This window comes from Pagrus pagrus, assembly GCF_965226575.1.
Source record: "Pagrus pagrus genome assembly, chromosome: 17".
Classification (NCBI taxonomy): Eukaryota; Metazoa; Chordata; class Actinopteri; order Spariformes; family Sparidae; genus Pagrus; species Pagrus pagrus.
The window spans coordinates 13,979,796-14,005,335 of NC_140201.1; the positions used below are offsets into that span (position 1 = coordinate 13,979,796).

Genomic DNA, 25,540 nt, shown 5'->3' on the forward strand with positions numbered 1-25,540 from the left:
GAAGACTGCTCCGATGGGCCGTGAATGGAGCACCTCAGGGAGGAGTTTTCAGAGCATCTGGACCAAAATACATTTATTATTAACAACTTCTTATTATTGGCAATAATGTATTGGATTGATTATTGTAAAAGCCCTGCATTTTGTTCTTACTTCTCAATTGTTCCTCTGCAATTTACCCAGAGTTACCGTATGCTTAAGTAATTTTTTATATCATTTTCTTTTGTTGTTTATATTTCTGTAATTGTTTTAATCGTTTATTTCATTATATTTATTCATTTATATTTTCATATGTTTAATAAGGTATTTTATACACATTGGCTCAACATGATAGAAAATATTTACAATACATTTTGCATTACATGTGACCCTTTACATTAATCGTATGTTTTAGAATTTATATTTTACATACATATTTTATATGTACTCCTCCAGTAATACTCAGCTTTTTAAGGCAAATTATTTTTTGAGTGTAATATAAAATTGACAAATACTATATAGAAACATTTAAAAAATATCTTTATACCTGCGTACAACTACATTAAAGAGTAATAAATAATAAATATTCATCATGTGTGTAGACTACTCCGAAAAACTAAATAGGGGGGAATGTAAGGTGTTATGACTCTAGTCATGTTGTGATGTTACTATGATTTTGATTGGTATTGTTTCATATTTGCATGATGATGATGATGATGATGATGATGATGATGGAGTTGGTTTCCCTCTCAGCCAATCAGCAGCCAGACTGGGTGCAGGTATTACTCCCCTCCTCTCCTCATCTGTGGATGACGCAGATATCTGCTGTGTGTGTGTGTATTAATGCTGGTCAGCTGCTGTCTGTGGAGAGCAGCAACAACCTCCACAACCACCACCACCACCTCCTCCTCCTCCTCCTCTCCCAGCAGCAGCAGCAGCAGCAGCAGCAGCCAAGACTGACGATGGAGACGGACACTCGGATGGAGCTGCAGTAGAGACCCGGGGAGGATGCTGCGGCGGCTGTGAGGAGAACCGAGCCGCGTTTAGCCCGGGTCAGCTGCACCTGCCGTGGATGATTTTCCCGATGGGTTGTGGAGGCAGTCGGGCGGACGCGATCATCGAGCCGAGGTACCATGAGAGCTGGACCAGGGAAACGGAATCGACGTGGCTCACCAACACGGACGTAGAGACCTCCTTACCAGTAGCAACCAGTAAGAGCCACTCGCCTTCATTCGTCTGTTTTAACTGGAAAGTACAAGATAACCTCCATTGCATGCTCAATAGGCCACACTGAAATCAAAACACAAGCTCTGTTAGACACAGAGATGAGAACATACTACACACAGGGCTCATGAGGAAGCTAAATGAAGCCCTCACAACACAACTGTCAGCTCCCTCACAGAGCAGTGTTGTACCATCTCTGTCTTTGCCTCTAAGAGTCTGGTTTTGTCTCAAGTGATGAACAAGGCTGAACTGTTGTCCAAAGGTAAAGCTCTGGAGGCCAGTCTGAGGGAGAAGAGGATGGTGAACACAGGCACCCAGTGTGGGAAGCAGGCCCTCACATCCGCCGCCACCAACCACCAGAGGAGACCCAGGCGCTCCCTCACTGATGTAGGTGTCACTGGGAGCAGGTATAAGCATGTCTGACCGCTCCACACAAACTCCGCCAGCTTCTGTCTTTACATATATGTAATATCATGGACGTGACAAGGCATGTTACCTCTCAACTGCACTCTTTAAAGGATAAGCTCGCCCAAAAATGAAAATTCAGTCGGTATCTACTCACTCCCGTGCTGATGGGAAGTCGGCTAAAGTTTCTAGTGCACAAACGTTTCTGGAGCTTCACAGCAAAACAGCGTTGAAGCGCTCTCCTAAACAACTGAAGTAGATGGGGACTTGTTTAAAAAGAAAGGTCCCCATCTACTTCAGTTGTTGCAGTGCAGCGGACACTATTGTAATGTTGTTTAACCTTTGAGCAAGTAAGTCCCAAACTTTTCTAAAACAGATCTGGCAAAATGGCTGCATAAAAAGTCTCACACACACGTGACAGGAGCAGAAAATATGATGGAAGGGAAGGTAGGACGGATGACAGATATCAGGCTAGAGCTAGACTTCAACCACTGTCATCGATCACTGTGTACTATGTGTTTACGTGCACACTATTTTGATGAAATAGCTAGATTTACTGCTTTTTGTCATATGTGACATGAAACTGGATATGTTTGGATTCAGTGGGACAAAAGGAGCAACCCAAAGATGATGACTTAATGATTCAGTGCAAAAATAAATGACAGTCACCCCATCGTCCATTATTTAAGTGAACAGCTTTGTGTTTTAGGCTAAAGATAAAATAAGGAAGTAAAAGACTAAGAGCTATAATTCCGTTTATCTTACATTTCATAGCAAAAACATGTGATTTAGATTATAAAATTCATCAATAAGGAGAAGAAGATTCAGTTTCACGTGCATTTATTGAGTTATCAACTCAAATTAATCACCACCGATTTTAAACAGCCGATTAATTGGTTTGAGTAATTTTCTTAAGAAAAAAAGTCAACATTTTCTGACCCCACCTTCTTAAATGCTGATATCTTCCAGTTTCTTTATGCCTCTTTGACAGCAAACGAAACATCTTTGGGTTGTGGTCTAAACAAGACATTTGCGGAGGTTGTCTTGAAACATTTTTCACCATTTTGTAGACCAAACAACTCCTCCAGTAATCGAGCAAATAGAAGACAGATTCATGAAAATAATCATACTTGCAGTCTTACAAATGTCATAAATAGCTTAAATATTGATGTTCAAGAGCTCTAAGGAGGCTATAAACTGTGAGAAACAGCCTTGAGAGCAATAAGTTGTATGAGGTTGTTGTAGAAGTTGTATGTTTTGGATTCTTGGGGACGCAACTTACCGTAACATTTTCTGTTTGCCTTATCTTCTATCATGAGAGCTAACTTCAGAAAAAAAACTTCAGTGCAGACGCACATATTTGGCATCATTGGGATCTGTTATTGATGACTGAGTGGCAAATGTTTTTTTTTTCTTCTTCACAAAACATTCAAAAAGATCTGAAAAATCGGTTCTTCTGACCCAAGAAAAGACATTTTCAGGAGCGCAAACTGTTGTGTTTCATTTATTTAACCTTCCACTTATGGGCAGAGCTCCAGTGACTCAGCGCTCAGCTGGACGTCTCTGCCCACTCACTCCTTGTCCAGTGTGGTGACATTTAAATGACATTCAAATATCTTTTCACAGCAAACCACTCGCGACTCCAAAAGGAGGGCATCAAAGGAGGCTGGCGCTCTGTCTAAGGATGGGCAGCCCGTCAACATCAGCAGCAGTGGAGATGCTGAACCGGTGGAATGTGTCTGATGGAAGACGAAGACAAGACGAGCCTCTGTGAGGAGGAAGATGGCCGGAGCAGTCCACCAGAAGATTGGATGGTGATTTACAGGAAGTGTGTGGATGATGTTTGCGAGTGACTTTTGCAGGATCTTGGCCGTCGATCTCAGCGATATACAACATAAGCACCTGCATATGTCTCCATCCAAAGATCTCGGGATGCTGCATCTTTGTTGTGCCATTGCAAATGCATGTGTGAAGCAGAGAATGGGTCACAAACAGTGTTCATGCCCTCCACCATGCTTTTCTCCCACGCTTATGGTGCCGGTCAGGGATTGTGTCACTGTGTTTAAGCCAATGTTGAGAAAACAAGAGGAGACCGTCCCATATGCACATGATAATCACAATCTGCACATCAAATGTTTTCTGTGTGGGGCCATCCTAATGAGCCTGCTTCAGTTCTGTGTGCAAGTATATTCCTTTTGTTGTGAATGAAAAACAATAGTGTGGGAACCAATGACGATGCTGTTTAACCTCAGTCGATGCTGTAAATGATATTCTTTTAAGAAGACCCTGAAGTGCTGTTTAGAAACTGAGATTTGGAGGTTTGACGCTTGAGGGCTGAAGACTTTTTTTCTTCAGTCTTTGCAAGAAAAAGAAACAAACACACCCGCATGTGCCTACAACTCATCTTGATCTGAACCGCTCCTGCGTTCACTGTATGTTTTCTATTTAAAATTGGTTTAGTGTCATGTGTTCTCCAGTTCTCTTACATCTTCTTTTGTGTTATACGATGTTACCCTTTATTATGAAGTGTTATTTGAGTGGCTTACACCGATCTGCATGTATTACTCTCAATTTGGTTCAGCAAATCTCGGATTGTGACAATCCAGCCGAGCATTATGAAAAGCAAGCCGTCTGAAATAAAACATTTTGCCTCGCTGGAACACATGAAAATATAACAACTGCACTACAAAAGTACATTTAGCAGGTGATTCGGGATGCAAGTGACGTTTATGGCCAGCAGATGGTGCTGCTGACCAGCTGTTACTGACAACAAACGCCTCAAGAAAGCCATTCATTCATTTGATAGAGGATGTTACAGATTTGCTTTAGAGTATTCTAAGGGAAACATTTTATGCTTCTGATAACTGTTGCTTGTCATGAGTTGAAATGTGTAAAGGCCAACTTTTGTGATGGAAAACATTTTAACAGAGGATCTGCCACGTTTTTCTTGTTTGAATTAAAGTTGTTGTCAGCTTCTTAAGTTGTGAAACCCAGGACGGAGAGATATGTGCAGTCATTTCTCATTAGCTACCGCAGAATCAATAAGCCTACAGAAACAAACCTTGGTATGAATAGCATGAATATGATAATCATTTTTCAACCAGTAGAGTATGTATTTATGTATTTATTGTAGGTTAGTCCAAAATTTATACTGAATATGTAGACATATTAGACAAATACCTATCTATAATTGGCTATATAATAGTATAATACGGTATTTTTCGCATTAAGTAAAATACATCACCTGACCTCACTTTTGTGAAATTCTAACCTTTACCTAAAAATAAATAATAATTTAATAATTTCTATTAGTAAATGGACAGCAGGCATTTGCCTGTAAGCTCTGACTGATAATGTAATATGATAAGATAAAGAGTTGATGACATTGATGTTCAATACACCGAAATAAAAACCTCGATCATCAGATGTGAGCTACATCACAGTCGGCAGGAGATGGAGCTGTGGTAAAGAAAATGTGTGTTGCTTGAAGAAAAGTAGTGAAAGCAACCCACTTTCAACAGTGATGAGCACAACTGGATATTAATCAGAGGCAATGAATGGTAAGTATAAAGAAACTGTAGTTAATTAAAAAATAAATAAAATGTATATACTCAAAAGTCCTGCTGTCAAAACTTGTTAACAGTGAAGGTTTCAAAAGCAAAATCAGGCTCCTTTCCCTGTCACTGTTATATTGATATACTTATTGTAGCCTGCTATAGTAGTTGTTTAATTTCAATGATGCGTTCATATTCTAATGTTGTAGATGGTTGAGATCCGGCTAGTTGTTGGACTGTTAAAAGTAGCACTTAAAACAGACTTTTAATAGGCTGAGTTATTTTGAGCAGATGATTCATTAACAATGGTTGACATTTTTAGAACACACAGCAATTCAGAGGACAAGAGGTAACAAACATTTAGAGGGCTCTTTGAATGAAATAATTAAGAATGAACTAAAGATAAGCAAATTGTATGGATTAAGTTAAAAAACTATTATTATATATATTATTATTTTTGGGGACAAAAAATAGTCACAAAACACAAAATAAAAAAATCAGATATGTCACCGAATAAACAAGCAAGTGAAACACTAAAATATCCCAATATCCCTAACTTATTTTGAGTAGTATAAACTTCTGACTCAGATCCATGGATTATGATTTACATAGCACATAATATACTCACAGAGATGATTACACAATCACATGTTGAAATATAAATGGAAGAATACAGTATATATGAATACATAAGGAGAAGCTCAGTACAGCTGCAAACAAAGAAACATCTTGAGAGAAATAAGAGTCAAAACGTGCTGATTTAAAAATAAATAAATAAATAAATAAATGTAAAAAAAAAAAAAATGAAATCAATCAACAAATAAATATCCTACCTTATAACCCCGCTTAAGATATACCACTGGAATTAGCTCAGTATATAATAATAATAATAATAATAATAATAATAATAATAACAATATATCAGCTCATAGCACAGTCGCAGCTGGTGTGTTATTTTGATGATTTTTTTATATGGAGTTTGTTTGGTCTACACACCTGAGGCTGAAGCTCTGTGATCATTTCCGCTGTTGTATCGAGCTGTGTTTCCTCTAGTCCCGCCCCCTTCCGAAATGGCCCGAAGGGCGAAGGAAGCGCGCGTTCACAAGAAGCTCGCCCCCGAGCTGTTGTGCTCGTACTACAGAGGCACTGTGGAGAGAGCTGAGGTTCAAAACTGACTTGTTAGCGAGTTTTATCTGAAGATGTTGAATTGTAGAAGTGAAATCCAAATTTCACGACTGTCTAGTTATATTTTTAAACTGGGACAACAGCACATATGTTTGTGTTTTTATGTCTTTATTAACACAACCAACTACTGATATTTCTATCAATAAAAATATTATATTTGTGAGAGACTTTTCATTTTGAATATTATGGACTTTTGGAAGAATGCTCATTCATTTATAGGCTAAATATAAATCGCTATTTTATCATATTTGTCAGGATGCGTTCCCCCTGTTGTAAATGGTCAAATTTGAAGATATCAGTCTGAAAATCACAGGACTTGTCTGTTGTGGGGAAAGAAGTCAGCAGTATGAATTTGAAAGATGTGTGAGCCTCCTTTCATATTGAACAGAGAGAAACAGTATCTGACAGCAATAGCTGTCAGGATGCGTTCCTCCTGTTGTAAATGGTCAAATTTAAAGATATCAGCCTGAAAATCACAGGACTTGTCTGCTGTGGGGAAAGAAGTCAGCAGTATGAATTTGAAAGATGTGTGAGCCTCCTTTCATATTGAACAGAGAGAAACAGTATCTGACAGCAATAGCTGTCAGGATGCGTTCCTCCTGTTGTAAATGGTCAAATTTAAAGATATCAGCCTGAAAATCACAGGACTTGTCTGTTGTGGGGACAGAAGTCAGCAGTATGAATTTGAAAGATGTGTGAGCCTCCTTTCATATTGAACAGAGAGAAACAGTATCTGACAGTAATACTCCAAGCTGTCAGGATGCGTTCCTCCTGTTGTAAATGGTCAAATTTAAAGATATCAGCCTGAAAATCACAGGACTTGTCTGTTGTGGGGAAAGAAGTCAGCAGTATGAATTTGAAAGATGTGTGAGCCTCCTTTCATATTGAACAGAGGGGGAACAGTATCTGACAGCAACAGCTGTCAGGATGTGCTTTACCTGCTATAATGGAGCTGGATTCAAGACAAATATGATAAAATAGCGATTTATATTTAGCCTATAAATGAACCAGCATTCTTCCAAAAGTCCATCATATTCAAAATGAAAAGTCTCACAAATATGATATTTTTTATTGATATAAATAACAGTAGTTGGTTGTGTTAATAAAGACATAAAAACACAAACATATGTGCTGTTGTCCCAGTTTAAAAATATAACTAGACAGTCATCAAATTTGGATTTCACTTCTACAATACAACATCTTCAGATAAAACTCGCTAACAAGTCAGTTTTGAACCTCAGCTCTCTCCACAGTGCCTCTGTAGTACGAGCACAACAGCTCGGGGGCGAGCTTCTTGTGAACGCGCGCTTCCTTCGCCCTTCGGGCCATTTCGGAAGGGGGCGGGACTAGAGGAAACGCATCTCGATACAACAGCGCCATCCACGGCGCAGTTAACCGGCGGACACTTGGACCACGCGGAGCGGTGTGTCAGGCAGCCGTCGTCGCTCACTCAACCGTTGCTGCTCTTCGTCCTCAACAGATTAAACAGTTATTGGGAGGTTAGCGTCTGTGTCTGTGTCTCTGAGTGACTCTCACATATTATCTGACACTTCCCTTTCGTTTTTTTTCTCTCTACGTAATGTGGTTATGATGAGGTGAGGATGGCCAAACGACCGGGGACTGACGACGGGATGTTGACTTCGCCGACCATTCTCCGGAATTTCGCCGCCGATTTGAACGCCGGGGACGTGAACATGGACTGCGGCGACGGAGCCGCGGATGTCTCCTTGGAGGAAATCCTGAAACTGTACGGCCAGCCGATAAACGAGGAGCAGGCATGGGCGGTGTGTTATCAGTGTTGTCGGACTTTAGCGCAGAAACATCGGAGGAAAAGCTCCAAGTCTGCCGGGGCTTCGGCTGTCGGCTATCCGAGAAGGATTGAGGGACCCGGGGATGTGATGATCTGGAGAGACGGGACTGTCAAACTGCACTTTGAAGGCAGCCCAGGTAAACGAACCGACACCAGCTAACAAGCTAGGTGTCTGGATTTACTCAGACATTTTGTCTGGTTTGAGTCACTGCGCAGCTAAGCGACAAAGACTGCTTTCTCCTCAGGAATGAAGCATTTTCCTCCACATCCCTCACAGGCCAGTGGAGCATCCTCATAAAGAGGCCATGTTGTTGTGGCTGTCTGCTTCCAGCCATGTGGTGAATTTGTTTACAGACGTCCGATGCGGTTGTTAATAATACATCATCACCGCATAGCTGCTGGGGATGAAAGACCAAAGAAGCTGTGTTATGAATTATTAACAGACAGGGGTTTGCTCGTACAAAAGAATCTTACATTTGCATGACAAACACGGTTCACGTTATAGCTTCATTCAGACGGGTGTGTTAGCAGGGTTGTTTCAGAATGGCTGCTTTCCTTACGTTTTGAAACTAGGTCCCTGCAGCGGTCAGTTAGCTACAGTAAACAATGAACCATGTGATGCATTCAAACTGCAGAGCACCTTGGGTCCAGTCCAGAGAAAAACCTATACAACCAGCTAGCATCGGGGCTACAGTGAATAATGGGCAAAAAGCCAGACACAGATGAGTCATATTGCTGCTAACAGCCTCATTATGTGTGTTGTGACATTTAGGTAAAGGCACTGGCAGAAACTAATGTGACTGTGTGTGAGGGGAGCAGGTGCTTTGTGTGGACGCATGCACCTGAGGGAGGTTTTAACACAACTGAAACACATTTAAATGTCTGGTAAAGAAAATAGTAAGGTGGAAGCTTCCCTGCAGGTTTGTCCTCCACCTGGACTCAGAGCTGATTAATGGAGTAATTGATTAGTAGATTGACAGAAAATGAATCTTTGATAATGATAAAAGCAAAAATTTTTACAATTTTTTCAGCAAAAATGCCAAAATTTAACTGGTACTGTCTCCTCAAATGTGAACATTTGTAGTTTTAATAGTCTTCTATGATGGTAAGTTGAGTCCCTTTTTTTGTTTTAGGACTGCTTTTTGCATCAGTCAAGCAATATGAAGACATTACCTTGGGGTTATCCACTATATTCTCACATTTTAAAGGTCCAACAGTTAATGAATATAATCATCAGTTTCAGCCCGAATCTACCTGACAATAAGTTACCTGTCTAGACTGATGGAGAGGGATAGGCAGTTAAAGGTATTAGTCCGGTCACAATACTGTCATTTCTAACTTTGATACGGTACCTTGAAAAATATCGAAAATTTGACACAACATTGAGGTGATTAACTTTTAGATTTCTAATTAAAGATAATGATAACAAGGCCGTCAGACTTGTCAACATGCTGTCAGAGAGGACTCTGAAAAAACTACAGCTAATACTGGTGTTTCGATACTGCGAAAAAGTATGATTGTGACTGTCTCATAATTCAGAATCAATGACATAATGAGATATGACAGGGAAGGGGATGAGAGAGAGGGGGGATGACATGCAGCAGAGGGCCACGGGTCGGACTCGAACCCTGGGCCGCTGCAGCGAGGACACAGCCTCTATATGTGGGGTACGTGCGCTACCAACTGAGCCACTGGCGCCTATATTGTCTTATTTTATTATGCTTTTGCTTTGTTCTGGGCGTCAACGATTTTGGAGAAAGATAGGTGATGTTGAGTCAGGTTCCCAGGTGAAGACGCTTTGGTTTGGTGGCTTGCCAAACCAATCTGTCTTCACAATCAACTTGAATGGTGTGTTTACAAACCGCAACAGACAAATCTTACATAATATTCCTTTAATGGACTGTATCATATAACTCCAGACCAAATGATGTCAGTATATTTGCATAAATTTACACTTGGAATGAAAGTTAAAGCAATCACCTACTAGGAAAAACTACCATTACATCTGGGTCTCAAGGGCCAGCAGGTAACTATGGTGTTAAATAGTTCCTGATTAGACGTAAGCACTGGAAACCAACATGGCTCTGCGTAAAGAGAACTACAGCTGTGACCTTAGAATGCATTTTTAAAGCACATTATCAATTCAAACGTGCCTCTAGCAAAGCTTGTTACAGTACGCCTGTTCAGGTGTTTAGAAAGATGTACAACGTGTCTCAAAGACTTATTCCCTTTAACTGCATTCCATTAATATGTGAGAGATAAAGATGGGTGTGGGAGGAGGAGGTGTGGCTGTCAGCACTCACCTAAAGCCTCGGGCACCGAGGCTATGTCCTCTCTCTCCTGGGAACTTATTAGCTACCTTTCATCTTATTCCCCCCTCTGTTTATACCCTCCCCCCATATCTCCCTCTCTTGAGCTGACCCCTCAGTCCAAGCAGCTCTCCTTCATCTAAGCATATTTAACCAACCAGTAGTGTTTGCGGTTTGTGTGGAAATTACACGCTCAGTATAAACACATTCAGCCAGCGCTGCTGAGAATCTTGGCACTTCCTGAAATAGAACAAACGTGATGATTAGATGCACAGACTTAAAAAGTCTGACTGCAGATGAGTTTGGAGATTATTGGGAGAGTCCTCTGCTGCTCCTCTGGCTGGTGGCTGAGGTATTTTTGGACAGCTGTCCTGATTCTCATTAGGTCTGGCGATGAGAGAGACGTGAGACTTATTAAGCTTTGGGTAGCTCAGCGGCTAGTTCAAGAGTCTACTCCCCCAGCAGAAAATCAATGCTTACGCAACCTGCGTATGGCCTGCACATGAGTCCGTGACAAGGAAAAGGCTTGATTCGGCCAACACGGAATCACTCTTCTAGTGTCAAGATGCTGTCTGGACTCCTACACTGCTGCTGCGGCTAGCAAGGAAACAGCAAGGAAAGAGTGTATTTTTGTGATGCATAGCAAACAGAATCAGGCTAATGAGCAGCACCGAATCCAAGTCAAGTGTTATTTTAGACTGAATAGATGCTCGCTGCTGCTCCTGCTGCCGTCAGATCAATTCACATGGAGCATGGAGGAGAATATATTCACTCCCACTCTGCGTAGCCTTGAGCAGGGCCAAGCCTTAATGCCGCATCAAGATGAGACACTTGTTTACCCCAAGATTTTCAATGATTCATACCTACAGTATAGAGAAATTTGCTGCATGCAGTATTTTAACTGGAATGTTATTCACACATTTAATCTGGTTCATTTTGTGACTGAATAGGTTGAAATGAGGATGTAACATTCTCTCCTGTTTTTATTTACTAGATTGTAGGTCAGTAAGAGCAATTTTAAATATTTAAACATGTAATCTGGGAGGAAAACCTTCCTACTTTCTATGAAACCCGTTTTGCAGCAGAGAGGTTAATATTTCTGTGACTAGTCTAGGATACTCCCGGTCACTCTGCACCCTACTCTATATATGCCCTCTGTGGCTTACTTTCCCTGGGAGAGACAAGGGCCCCGGCCAAGCCCTCTCTGATCGGCTGGGACAAACAGAGGACCCAGTGTTCCTCAGACGAGTGTTGGTGGGTGACTGTTTATTTTTTCCTCCCGTCTTAGCTGTAATTCATAGTGACCTGCCCAGAATTGTTGCCATGCTATGAAACAAGTATTTTCTGTATAGAGAAAATGTCATCAAATGCAGCTACAGAAGCCAGAGAAGTCCGATTTAATCCGAAGTTTATTTCCTCAATTGAAGAAATTAAAACTGAAAAGACGCTGGCTTGTAAGAGAGATGACGTACTTGACCAAAGTGTCTCATTTATGTGCAGTGACCTAATATCACACTCCTGACTGGTGTTAAAGTCTGCAGACCTGTCGCTGTGTTTGTACTTTCACCCCTGACGTCATCGGCACCTTGTGTTCCAATTACTATTTTGCAAGTGATTTGTCAAAGGTTAAAGTGAACGCTGTATGTAAAAGATGTAATATTGTTCTATTGGGGAATGGAAATTATTCAGGGGTGGGAAAGAGACCAACTCTGTGTCCTTTTTTGAGCTCGTACAGGAAAATCTAGAAGTACAGGTGTGTCGGAGAGCCATTATTAGAACAAGAGATAAGATTGTCAGTGTTCTCTTGCTTGCTTTATCTTTTGAAAGAGAAAGTTCAGGTTTTCCATTCCATTTAGGTTTCTGTGATTTGTTGTATTGTTAAGCAAAAGTTTTCAGTGAATTAGAAAGATTTGCATTTTGAGAGGAAGCTTCATGGAAATAAATAGAGGGCATCAAACGTCTTATTGCTATAACCAGCTCCGGGTGGTTGGTTTTGACAGCTCAATTGCCTCAGGCAGTTACTGCAGAGAAAACATTATCATTTATTCACTCACCAGTTTTATAGTCATGTTCAGAACTGTCGGGTAATGATGCTTTACAGCTGCCACCACCACAGTTAGTCTCCTCTCCGTTCTCACTCCTAGTGATATAAGTTTAATATTTTATGTTCTGTAACGCTGTGTGAGGTGTGTGTTTTCTCTGTCTGTTCATTTTCAAGATGTCGTGCATAACTGCACTGTGCACGCACGTAAATAATTCAGCGGGTGTGTTTGCTTTGCTGATTGTCTGTTACAGATAAGCACTTGCACGATTAATAAGTACATTGACTAATAATAACTCTCTTTCTTCCTGTGTTCTGTCATTACAGATAAATATGGATCAGCCCCCACGTCATTAGAGGTGAGTTTTACATTGCAGTCTTTCGTCACTCCAATTCCAACAGGCTTTTAGTATACCAAAACAGGTGTGTGAGGTTTTTAAATGTGTATCAAGCAAGTAATCAAATGCATACTCTTTCCAGGGAAATATTACAGTATGCAAGCACTGGACCCTACACTAGCATAAACATCCCACAGTACAATGCATTAGTGATGAAAGCAATAAATTAACAGGTGGTGGTTGACAGTGACCAAGGCAGCTCTGGCGTAACATCGATAACACTTCAATAAGTGTACATCGTATAAAGTTTTACTTTGCTAGACTTGAAGGTGCAATATGTAAGTTTTGACCACCTGTTGAAATCAAAACAAATAGGGGCACAATATTGCTAAAGTAACAGCTTACTGCTGCTAACTGTAGCTGCCATTAGCTAGTTAGCTCAGTTAGCCGTGCAGCTAGCAGTCCAGACTGGGAGTTTGGAAAACTGGGAGAGCTTTAGACTGGGACAGGTCGGGACTAGCTGGTTAGCATGCTTACTTTAGTATATATCTTTGCACTGTAATTCACATTTTATTAATATTTTTTGTTAAATTTTGAATGCTCGTAACTAAAATTCTTACATATCGCATCTTGAATGTATTTCTTAAATTAATGAACTGTTGGCAGGGGTTACCATGGTTACGTGTCTCCAGCTGGCAGGGAGGCTTTCAGGGAGTGATATGATACACTCAGAGCAGTAGTTTCGAGAATATCCCATGCATTTTTTTTTTTACTTGTCATGTCAACACAGACGAAACTATTTCAGAATCTGTTTTCACAGCTTGCCCACAGCCGACACTGTTTGTGAGTTACTACACCACAAGTATGCTGGTGTTGCCACGCTGATGCATTATTGTAGGCTTTGGTCATGAGAAAATGATTTCCTCTATATTGAGCTAATACAAAACATTTAGATTAAAAGTAGCAAATGTTAAGTCGTGTTTTTTCTTATGTGCAAGGACTATTTTTGCTGCAGAACCTGGTAGAAATCTGCTTGATCTGTCACATCCGTGCAGCCAACACGTGAACATGGCCCTGCTCATCAGATATAGATGAAAACAAGATGTGCTTTCTTAGATTGTCCATATGTGTAGGCGTGCACACAAAATAATAATAACGGAACATGGTCAAAGAACCTGCATGAAGCCATATCTATTAAAAATATTTTTCTTTCATGACACCGTTTCACCTGATTGTTCCAGTGATTGAGCCCTGACATGTGATGCACTAAACGTGAGTGAGTGGGAGTGAGCCCGGTGTGAATGGCGCGCTTTACTTCATTCTGCAGCTATTGTGTGTGCTGCACGCTAATGCAGGAGTGCGCTTAAAAGAGAACACGTCTTTGTTCTTCTTCTCTTTTTGTTCATAAATGCATTACTTTTTAAACTGTTATACACTCATCACAAAACCACGTGAAGAGGGCATGTGGTCAGTTTGTATTCGGCCAAGCTAGGTATATTGTATAATAACGGGAGGAGAAGCCTCCCTCAAAGCTTCACTGTGTACACAGACTAATTACACAGAGAGTCCTCTGTCAACTCAGAGCAGTGCGATCGTTCTTCATGTTTGTCTTGTTGTTCATGTGATCACAGGCATGCACAGTATGTGTGTGTTTTTGCATGGCTTAGTGTGAAATAGAATTCCTCCGCCTCAGCTGACAGTCAGAACATGGATGAAGTCTCATGGTTGAACTGTGAGCTGCTCAGCCTAAATGTAAGCCCAGGCTTTTGCCTACACCACAGTTGTAAGAATAAACAGGGCGTGTTTGTTGTTTGTTTGGTATTACATGACATCTTGCACAATGGTTATTTCCCACACTGGTATTTCTTAACAACTGCTGGATGGAGTAGACGAGGGAATCACATTGTAAATCACGTTGCAATGGCCAGGATAATGATTGTATTATAATACAGCAATTTTGTGATACTTGATACACTACAAGACAGTCATCTGTGATACATCCCAATGTCTGTGTTATTGAAGAAGAAAAAATACCCCTGAAAAGGCAAAAAGCAGGAATATATATATATATATATATATATATATATATATATATATATATATATATATATATATATATATATATATATATATATATAGCAATGTCCACCATTTCTCAGTCCCAGTGAGTTTCTTCTTCCTCACTGCAAGTGGGTTAACTTTCATTAACTTTATCCTAAGTGCCAACATGAGGAGTCATGAAGTAGTTCAGGTCCACTTCAGCTTTATTTTTAGATAACATTTCCATCGACCTTTATTAAAGTCATTTATGACCAAAATACATGCAAAACTAAAGACATTTGCATCAGCTGCAGCTGTATCTGTGTTAAGTGCTTATTATTAAATGTTGGCACGCTAACATGCTAAACTAAGATTGTGAACATTATACCTGCTAAACATAAGCATGTCAGCATTGTAACATGTTAGCATTTAACTTAAAGCCTCAGTTCCTTGTCTTAGTGAGTGAACCAACAAGCCAATAAGCCAGAACCACTCTCCCATACTCATCTCTGCTTCTACACACTTAAGTCTTTCGGAGCTAATCATTAGCTTCTGTTTAGTTGACCCACTTTCCCTCACTTCTACCACAGAAGACGTGTTATAGGATAATCATCAATAACATCAAACTGATTTGCTGCTTTAGATTCAGACTTTACATACAGTCAGAGCTTTTTCTTGGTGGTGATCTCTTGTTATCTTCATGGGTTGGTAGTAAACATTTCTTTGAGGAAAATAATTTCTGTGACATGCACCTGCAAGAGAAGCTTAACCCACTTTGTCCTCACTTGAAGATTAAGGTGAGATTAGTTGAAGTATCCTATTACAGCTTCTCCACTTTGCCAGATCTGCTCAGGTCCCTATAGGTCAACTTTTGGCCAAGGCAGTTAGTTTGCCAGCGTCACGCATGAGGTAAAGCCTTGGCTATAAAATGGATCCTAATGGACTGGATTGTAGTCGTCAGTAAGGTAGTCAGCAAATGGAAGTTAGTGTGTTAAGTTCACATTCTCTTAATAATATGGACCCTTCATGCCACGTTCACTCACACTTTTTCTTGTTTAAATTACTGTGGCAGATTTTCACTCATCCTCTTCTCCAGATGGTAAGAGGTTACATGTATTTGGCTGTTTGGCTCAGATTCAGTGAACTAGTGCATGTTTTTGCATATAAACGGTGTACAGTACGGGCCTCCGCGCTGCAGCTGCTTGAACAGGGGCTGCATGTGTCTGCGTGTGAGGCCTCTGTGCATGGTGTACACCAGTCACTGCAGGCAATAAGATCTGTCTCTGCAAAGACTGTTTCTTACTCTTGTCATTTCTGACGTCAGACTACAGATTTTAAATGGAAGAGATGTCTGTAGACTTGCTGTAGAAATTTAGTAAAGATTCTTATGAATGTGTCTCAATTTGATGTGTGTTAGGTAACAAACAAGCATAGATGTTTTTGGGTCAGTCGTCTGTGGCTTTTCAGTTCAGACAGTCCCCTGGAGTGAGAGACTGGCGCCCAGTTTGATCCCTGTATGCCAGAAATTTACCAGTGACCTCATTGTTACATCCTGCTTTTATCCTTATCAATCAATTGATTTTTGTGACATTGACAGCTTCACTAAAAAGCACCCGTGCGGCTCATATTACAGCCCCCGAGGTTCCATTTCTGCCTATATAGGGATATTCACAGCAAGCACAAAGCCACAGGAATGTAATTAATTGAGTAGTCGGAGCTTTTTGAGTCAGGTTACTCCATATTTATATCCACCACAGAGGAAATCTATTTCTCTTTTTTATTCTGGTCCATTCAGGCCTCAGAGATTAATAGAGTTTCCTCTTCAGACTGTCGATTGTATGAAGTTATCGGATCTTTTGTAACAGATATTTTCTACTACCTGCTAGAAAGTCTTGTGTGGTTTTTGGAAAAACATAAATCTAGTTTGTTTGGAGAGTTTTATCCTCTCTGTCGAGCTGCCAGTCAGATTTGTGTGGTGTTTAGGGTCACTGTGGGGATTGTGACATTTTAAATCAAACTCAGCAGGAAGAGCATTTAGCAGCTGATGAATATTGACTGTAGTGAAATAAACTAAACTCTGTAGGTTTGTTTTCAACACGTACGATAACTGCAGCCTTGTGTTTCTAAGACTATTTATGCTTGATAAACGGATTCTTCACAGTATCATATGTTCTGTATATGTTCTAAGTGTTTAGAAAGCAGCAGAGTTTTATCTGAAGAAAAAATAATTTTCTCTCTTATGTCTATCACCATGATGGCTTGAGATGTTTACACATAATTTCCATGATGGCTGTTTGATCCAGAGGGATGTTTCCTCAGCCCTCAGCAATTTTCCAGTTGACTTCATAGATAAATGCAAACTCGACAGTTTTTGACCAGCAGCATGGTGTTCTGTCCCTCTATGAACCACGCTAGTGATGCTGCAGACCGGAGGAGGCTGAGCAGCCGCTCCTACAGTGGAAGACCTCTAGATTTTTTAGCTGTGGTTATGTAACTGTGTTGTGATGGCTTTGCTCTACTCCTGCCAATCCAGCTTAGTGGACCACTTTGTGAACTCAGATGGCCGCAGTGATGTCTTGGGCTGCAAGAGTGCGATCGTGTTAACTGCCAGCCAGAAATGATGTCAGGCCACAGATCATAGAGACTTTTGCCTTTCAAGTGAATAGCTGTACACTTGTAATATATTTAAAAAACAAATCAAGAAAAGGATCAGGATGTCAGAGTGCTTCAGCTATATTACATATTGGCATATTGATAGACAACTGATATGAATTGACAAGACTCCACAGCACATAAGCCTGACTTTCTCCTTTCTCACGTGTTTGTGTGAGTGTTCATAGTGCTCTTTAACACAATCCACTCATTCTTCGCCCATCTGCGTACTGGTTGACTCACTGATGCTTTCCCCATCATGGTTGCTCCTCTTGTACAGCTCATATAACTAAAAATATGTGCTGTATATGTCAATTTCTCAGCCTAGTCTTGTTTTTTAAAAGCATAACTGACCTTTCCTTCAATGAAAGGGCTCAGTGATGGAAAATTGCAGCAGTTCCAAGTGCTTAAGAAAGGAAGGAAAAGGTACTATTTTAACTTTATTTAACCTTCATCTAACCATTGGTGGTCACAATGAGAATGAATCACTTTTCCAAGCAAGTTCCAGGCAAGAAAGCGCAGCCTTGGGGCCAAAGGCTACATGAGTTTTAGCATCACCAGGGACTCATGAGTGACTAAACTTGCCAGTGTGCCCGTCTGAGCTGTTTGGCCCAAAAGCAGACCAAGCAGATGTTTTTAATTATGTGTCCCTCTTCATTTTTTTTTTTTTTGGTTGTCAAAAGGCCAGTGTTTGCTAAGTGTACAGCTCGGCCCATATTAACTGGTTAAGTGGAAAAACTACTCTTAATTTTGTTGAGTGGGCACAAAGCTCAAACAAGGTCATGTTTGGAGTAAACAGGTCCACTTGACGAGGGTTTTTTTCCATGTTCTTTTTTAAAAATGTCTTTTTATAAATGTCTCCAGTTTTTTAAGTGTCTCACTAATAATGTACGACCTATTGTACCATTGGTAACCAACTCTGTCGAAGATGTTCAGGATTTGATATGAAACACAGCATTCCTGCAGGAGACAAAGGTTATTCATGAGTAAAAAATTCACTTCGTCTTCGTCATTGATTCTCAGGATGATGCCTCTGACACTGGTCCTCATTGTATAAAACCAGTTATTGTTGGAAAACATAAGCCTGAAGCACTTCTTACCCCGGCAGTGATGTCATGCAAGAGCTTAGTATCCCTATTTGTTTATGAAGCGTGAGAAAAGATGCTTGTGAGGGAGGATGGAGCCTATTCTGAATGGATTATTTGTAGAAGTTGAATGTTGTATTTGTGTATTTAGTAAACAGTAAGCCTGTCTTGGTAATGCTGAGCTCTAAATTTATTCTCAGTGATACTATTTTTTGTCTTTGACACACAGATGACTCATCCCACTGCATTTCCTAAGAAGCATTTTTCAAATGTAGGCGTTTTCCGGTGCTACCTGTGGTTGGGAACATATGCGTGTTTCATCCCCCTCAGCAGGTTTCCTCCTATCCTGGGTGGAACCTGGTTTCAATTAGCCGTTTGCTACCAAACACCCCCGTGCCTGGAACCCAGCGGTGGATTTTCTGGACATCTTTCCCAACTGTTTATCTGCATACTTGTTTCCTTCCTTCCTCATTCCTGCTCCTCTGCTTTTTCTCATTCCTGAGTCATGAGTCTTTAAATGAGATAGTGATGTGTAATTTTTCTCTTTCCTGTTTTTGCTATTGATACTTTAGATGCCTCTTCCCGATTCCATCTGACAAACTTGTAAGGGAATTCATTCAGTTCCTTCAGCCTTCACGTGTATGTTTTTCTGGCCATTTATGTCCGGACTTAACTGTATATCTGGCAAAGTGAGCCCAAGCTGTCATTATTTACGCTCCGGTGCATCTAAACCTTGGAGAACATAAACCAGATTATTGCACAGAGGGCTTTAATTAATGATGCATTGAACATTGAGCCTTTCTGTGCTGGCTACTGTTAGTACTACTACCAGTGGCCAGTTAGTTATTACAAGCCCTTTTGTGTTGGCAGGGAAATTGGATTAAAACAATAACAGTATGGCTTGTCTAATACAACTGCTTACATTATACATGGATACAAGAGGATTTTCTGCACTGGATTATTGATGATAGATTTGGTCCAATGTAAACATTTCCATCCCTGTGGCCCATGAATCCCGACCCTCCCGTCTTCTTGTCACTCCAGCATTCCCACGTATCTCCGCCCACTACAGCCCATGTTGTCCTACAGATGGATTATAAAGTTACATAATAAGACACTAAGGAATAGAGTATTTATTTTAGCCCCGGAACAGGATTATCAGCTGCTCACAGAGATGGTTGTTGATAAGCGATAATGGTACAACACCCTGAAATGGGCAGAGCTTTTTCCAGGACAGAATGGGATCAATAGGTTAGTGTTGGAAAATTTAGATTAGAGGCTGTTGTGTTTTAGGTACTGTATTTTTATTTATAGAAAGACATCGAATAGGGAGCTGAGTTAAATTGGCAGTTCAGGGATTTGAATTAAATACATTTTTGAAATAAAAATAGATTGAACGTTCAAGTGGAATAGTCCCACATTTTTGCTGTTCTAGTGTAAACAGTGGAAGGGTTTGTTGGATTATTTGAACAAAACATTGTTACAAAGCTAAAAAACTGAAAAGCTGATGTTATTTAGATACAAAATGACAGTTTTTCTTAGAGATCAATGGAAAAAACAAAATACAGTGATTTTAGTCCAAACGTGAGAGTGGCATTTCAACTCTATGTGGAGTTTTGTTGTGTCATTAATGATTTTACAGCTTTTCTGCTGAAGTCAGTGAGCCCAAGCCTGCTCTGTCAACATCCTTCCCTTCTCTGCGCTCCACTCCCAGAAACAACAGCATGGTGCCTGGTCCCTGGAACCGCTCCCAACCATAGCCAACCATGCCCATCGACACAAGTTTCAACTGCATCAACCCTGTGCTTTATTTGAACACCTCCCTTTTATAACAATGTCGCTCCATTCTTTCTGGATAACTACAACCAGTACAGTAATGACTCAGTGAGTTGATCATGTCATTACTTCAACAAAGCCATTTCATAATAGCTGCGAGGTGTTGCTTGTTACCACATTTAGGCCTACAGTGCTGCCATGTTATTATAAAGATGGTGGAAGGTAGTCATGTTAAAAATACATTTCTTATTGTCTAAGAGCTGCTGGGATTGATATAAACAAAGGGGTTTTTCTACTATTATACAGCTGAGCTGAGGTGCAGTGCATAAGTGTTTTAATGCTGCGCCCTCAAACGTACAGATGTGAAAGCAATGTAAGCATCTGGATGAGTCCTTTTTCCTTTGTGCCCTCTCAACAAAATTAAGAGTATTTTTTCCACTTCTGTAGGCATGCTGTGTAAAAACACTGGAACCTGTTCCACATTGCAAACACAGAGACGTAGTCCACCACAGAGTGGCTCTAACGCATGGATTGTAGCCAGCAGTAAATGTTAAGGATATAATCACATCCAAATCCTGTGCAAACCCTCCAGCCACAACACTGAAGAAACCAAAAGCGACCCCGTCACAACGAGTGCTGTGAAGTACAGTAGCAAGTCTTTGACAGACACTTCTCTGTAATCATGTTTCAGAGGTATTATCCAGATAAGATATTGGTTAATATTGAATATTTAGTGCTTTATTTCCAGAATATCTCCTCCGTCCCTGGGCTAATTGAAATCAGCTTTGTCCCGTCTTACAGATGTGATGTTTCCAAAAGTTGTTTCCGATCTACTGTCCTGTGTAGAATTTACGGAACCCTTGCTGATTTGAGGACACGGGTTAGATTAAGTTATCAGGACAGGACATGGCACAGCAGTGCCAGCTGGACATTCTGAAAGAACAACTTTGTCTTATCATGGTCCAGTGATGGTTTGTGACATGAAGATGAGGTGGAAATAGAACTGCAAAAAATCACGGGTCATACTCAACTTATTAATGAGGGGAAGTGATGAAATGGAATCATCCCCAGATTACGGTAATAATCACGGAGGAACACTGTGGCCTCGTTTCACATCTGGTTTGAGGACATGAACCGTCTTCTTTTCTGCTCAGGTGAATTGAGTTGTTTTGGATAGAGTTGTTTATCTACGACCGGTGTGATAAAATTGGGTCTCATCCATGAGGATGTGCTGGTGTGCATTAATTATAGAGCAGCAGGGGCAAAGAGTGTAGTGTGTCAGCTGGAAAGAACATAATGTTGTCACACCTAACAGCGAGTAAATAAATATCCATAAACGGCAAAAATAATTACTACCTTCAGCTGAATCAGAAAGGTTAGTCAGGTTGGATGTATGTGTATATACAACTATTTGACCCTGTTAACCATGCCTGCACCACAACGAACAAATAACAAATAGCACTGAGCCGGTATGACGGTAAATAAATACTATGATGATGTTCATTTTCTGTTTATTCTTTATGTCTTTCATGTCTAGCTTAACTGGCTGTGTGGATTCATGAAAGCCTTTGTGACTAGAATAGAGATGACAGGCTCCTATAAAAACAAAACCCAGTCTTACACTGTTCTTTTTCTGTAGAAACTCAGTCCCACTTGTCCGTTCTCCCACAGGTTATCGACTCACTGGGTGTCATGATCTACAAAGCTCTGGACTATGGCCTAAAAGAAAACGAGGAGCGGGAACTGAGCCCGCCGCTCGAGCGCTTGATCGACATGATGACCAACACCGAAGAAACGGAGAGCGACCCCTGTCCTGACGAGGGCTACGAAGCCACAGAGGAGGAGGACGAGTGTGAGGAAGAAGAGGAGGAAGAGGAGCTCGTTTCCACTACCACCACCAGCTCAGTCAGCCAAATTCGCAGCTATCGAGACATCATCATGGTAGGTCGGATTGCGGAGCATATCGTGAATGCCAATTTTTGTTCTCCTCATTAAAGCTGGTTAAAAATACAGACAGTGCATGGCTGCAGGTGATCAGTGCAGATGGCAAATGTAATATCGTCACAGTCTAAACGTATTAAATGTTCAGATTGTTCAGATCAAGATTTGCACATTTTTACTTTTCTCGACTTTAACATCAGGTCTATTAACAGAGCAGCACATCCACACATCATTATCACTCCAGCTCCCAGCAAATACAGCCATGCTGTAAATTCCCCAGCCAGCTTCTGAATATGAGACTGGTAATTATAGCAGTGTAAACACACCAGTATTTGGGGAATAGGCTTAGAAACGTTCACACCCCGTTCCCTCCATATAATGAACCTGGTGTAGAACTCAAATGTCTATTTGCTGCCAGTGCGTGTCTGGCCTGGCCCCTAATTCCTCCAACAATCACCCTCTTGAGTGTAAACTGCGATATGTTGGTATGACACGGCTAGATTGGATAACTGCACATTCCTGACTGACCTAATTTCCTGCTTGTACTCTACTGTCTTGTCAGATAGAGTTAAATTGGATGGGCAAGGGTACAGCAGGTCGAGTAGCTGACACAAGATGAAAGGACCTGCAGCATCCCACAAAAACAGGAATAGTTAGACGGTGAATGTGCTGAATGCGTTTCCTCATTGCCTTAGTGAAATGAGAGTGAAGTAAGGAGTGGCTACATGAGCGGCCATCAAGCTGTCAAACCAAAGTTAGGATTATTTATTATTATTCCAAACTGGGACATTTGCGCATACTGTGCCGATGAGCATTCGAAAGTTTTCCTTCAGTTTTTGCAATAGAAAAGGTTTTTGTGCTTGATACAGATCATTGTTTTCAGCAGAAATGGTGGAGACCACAGATGTAGCTGTATTTTAAGCATGGCAGTAGAGGATCTCACTGCTCAGGTGTAATTTTACCTGTGAATTTCTGTTCAGTAAACAAGGAAGAAGACACTTTCTGCTGTGTCGGGCATTCCTGTGGCTAGCCACACCCATCAGGAGAACATGAAAATATGTCATTGGTCTGGTTTTTTCCTTTGTGTCTTTGATATTTTGACAGCTCATCCATTACCGTCGAAGGGCAGACTTTATTATCACTTACAATCAAATACCATAAAGGTCAGAGCTTTAAATGGTGTACAGGTGACGCTAGACAGACAATGTGGCTCGGACTGGACAATCAGGTTCATGCTGTTGATGGTTTCATGTTTTTAGCAGCATCATGGCTCTAGGGATGCCACTACGGCAGTGTCAGTCTGTTGGACCACCACTTTGTTGATCCTCTGACATTTCTGCTAGCACCACCATGAAGCTGACATTTTTGTTTTTATGGATTACAAATGTTTGGCAGAAAAAAAGCATCTTGGCTCAGAAGAGTGGTCGAGAGTCGGCATGAATTTAAAAGGTGCAATAGTGAGGTGAAGTTTAAAACATTCAAGAATGAACTAGAATTATCAACAGAATGCAAATAAACAATAGTTTTAACATTATTCCAAAGACATTGATGTATTGTGTTGCAGAGATATCTACTGAAGTTGGCACGCTAACCAGCTAGCCCCAGCCCCGTCCTTTTTCATAAACAAAAAACAAAACTCTCCCAGTTTGGACCGTTCGCTAAATGGCTGACTGAGCTAAAGGCAGCTACAGCTAGCAGCAGTTAGCGCTCACTCTAGTGACATGCTGCCCCCTATTTGTTTAGAGATGAGAGGTGGCCAAATCTTACACAGTGGACATTTTTTAACAGCATGTCTTCAACTATAAAATAGGTCTTTGTAAGAGGACTTTACTCACCTCCTTCAAATTCAGGTTGTTTATTTCTGCCTTTTCATTTTCTTTTGTTGCTGTAAAATAATCTTCTGCGTATATGAGTCTGTCATATGTATGCTCTTTCAAAATGTAATAAATAATTGGTCACACTAGAAAACCATCTAACTATATGAGATGTATGTATGTCAAACTTATGCAGTCTGACATATGTACTTTTTGTTAGCCATTTTTAATGATTATTCTGCACCACTACATACCACTCATTCTTTCTCCTTTCGCCTATGTAGATATGTTCTTCCCACCTGCCAAGCCCATCCGACGCTCCCAACCATTACCAGGCTGTGTGTCGTGCTCTCTATGCTGAGACAAGAGAACTACACACCTTTCTGGACAAGATCAAGAGTGCCAAAGAGGTGAGAATCTCGAACATGTGACGTCGATATGTTCTAAATAGATCTGGTGCACTTATAGATGAAGTGAGTCACCTAAACCTATTCGGAAATAATACAGCAAGTAGCTTCTAATTGTCACTCACCCACCTTCTCAAAGTCGAGTAATTTTGTCCATGAGTCAGACTCCAAACATCTGATTAATTTGTGTTTCACCAATAAAAGTATGAAAGAAACTGAAAGTGGATACAGAGAAACATGACCGATAAGAGGATAAGAGAATAAGAGAAAGTACCAAACTCTCTTCTCCCTGGGATTTATGACTCTGCTTTGGTGTGTGGGTTCACTGTGTAAAATTCAATTGGTTGAATTAGGATCTGTCAGGCTGATGAGAGTTGTGCCCAGAAACTGCACAATGGCAACAAAACAGCTCACAAAGTGGTAATGGTTCAGAAGATGGAGACTGTTTGGGTGTCCCTGTCTGACCCCCTCGTCAGGCCAATTGAGACCTCAACATCGCTTATACTTCTTGTCAGGATTTAACTCTGCATGGACACGCATCCATCTAGCATCCTGTTTCTCATCTCATTTCACTAGCTTATTGGCAGATTTATTTCTATAAGTGGAGTATTGGCGTTGTAGTAAATCAGTATGATGCGTGACAGATTCCCTATAGAGCTTGTGCTTCTTGACGACAGACTTTTTTAGACCATAAACCACCAAGATGTGCTGGAATGTGCTCTTTTTTAATTAAAATCATTAATTAAAAAGCATGAAAATATATTATTATAGAAATACGCATCGGGGGATGTGATAAGCAGCTAGAGCAGACCCAGATATTACATTTCAGGAAATAATGTTAGTATCATATTTTGCAGTTACTTACAGGAAATGCAAACCATGGACCTCCTGTAACACACAACCTTTTGTAAAGTGTTGTATAGTGCTGGTGGAAAAACATTTGCCCTGCCCCACTCAAGCATTCAAGATAGGCATCAAATGAA

At 40.7% G+C, this 25,540-nt stretch overlaps 2 protein-coding genes across 4 annotated transcripts in view; both read left to right on the plus strand.

The window, feature by feature from the left end:
* The first annotated feature begins 804 nt into the window (after positions 1-804).
* LOC311272320 (uncharacterized protein) lies at positions 805-4,599 on the plus strand. Its single transcript, XM_084378666.1, has 3 exons — positions 805-1,187; positions 1,463-1,587; positions 3,232-4,599. The coding sequence occupies exons 1-3, from the start codon at positions 1,049-1,051 to the stop codon at positions 3,346-3,348; spliced, it is 381 nt and encodes a 126-aa protein (XP_084234792.1). The 5' UTR covers positions 805-1,048; the 3' UTR covers positions 3,349-4,599.
* A 3,165-nt stretch (positions 4,600-7,764) lies between these two features.
* Positions 7,765-25,540, plus strand: part of spire1a (spire-type actin nucleation factor 1a) — a 29,550-nt gene continuing 11,774 nt past the window's right edge. For all 3 annotated transcript variants that reach the window (XM_084379726.1, XM_084379727.1, XM_084379728.1), the window contains exons 1-4: positions 7,765-8,291; positions 12,832-12,863; positions 22,067-22,336; positions 24,435-24,560. In XM_084379726.1, coding sequence (XP_084235852.1) covers positions 7,946-8,291; positions 12,832-12,863; positions 22,067-22,336; positions 24,435-24,560 — 774 coding nt within the window. In that variant the 5' untranslated portion in view covers positions 7,765-7,945. The remainder of the gene's footprint in view (positions 8,292-12,831; positions 12,864-22,066; positions 22,337-24,434; positions 24,561-25,540) is intronic.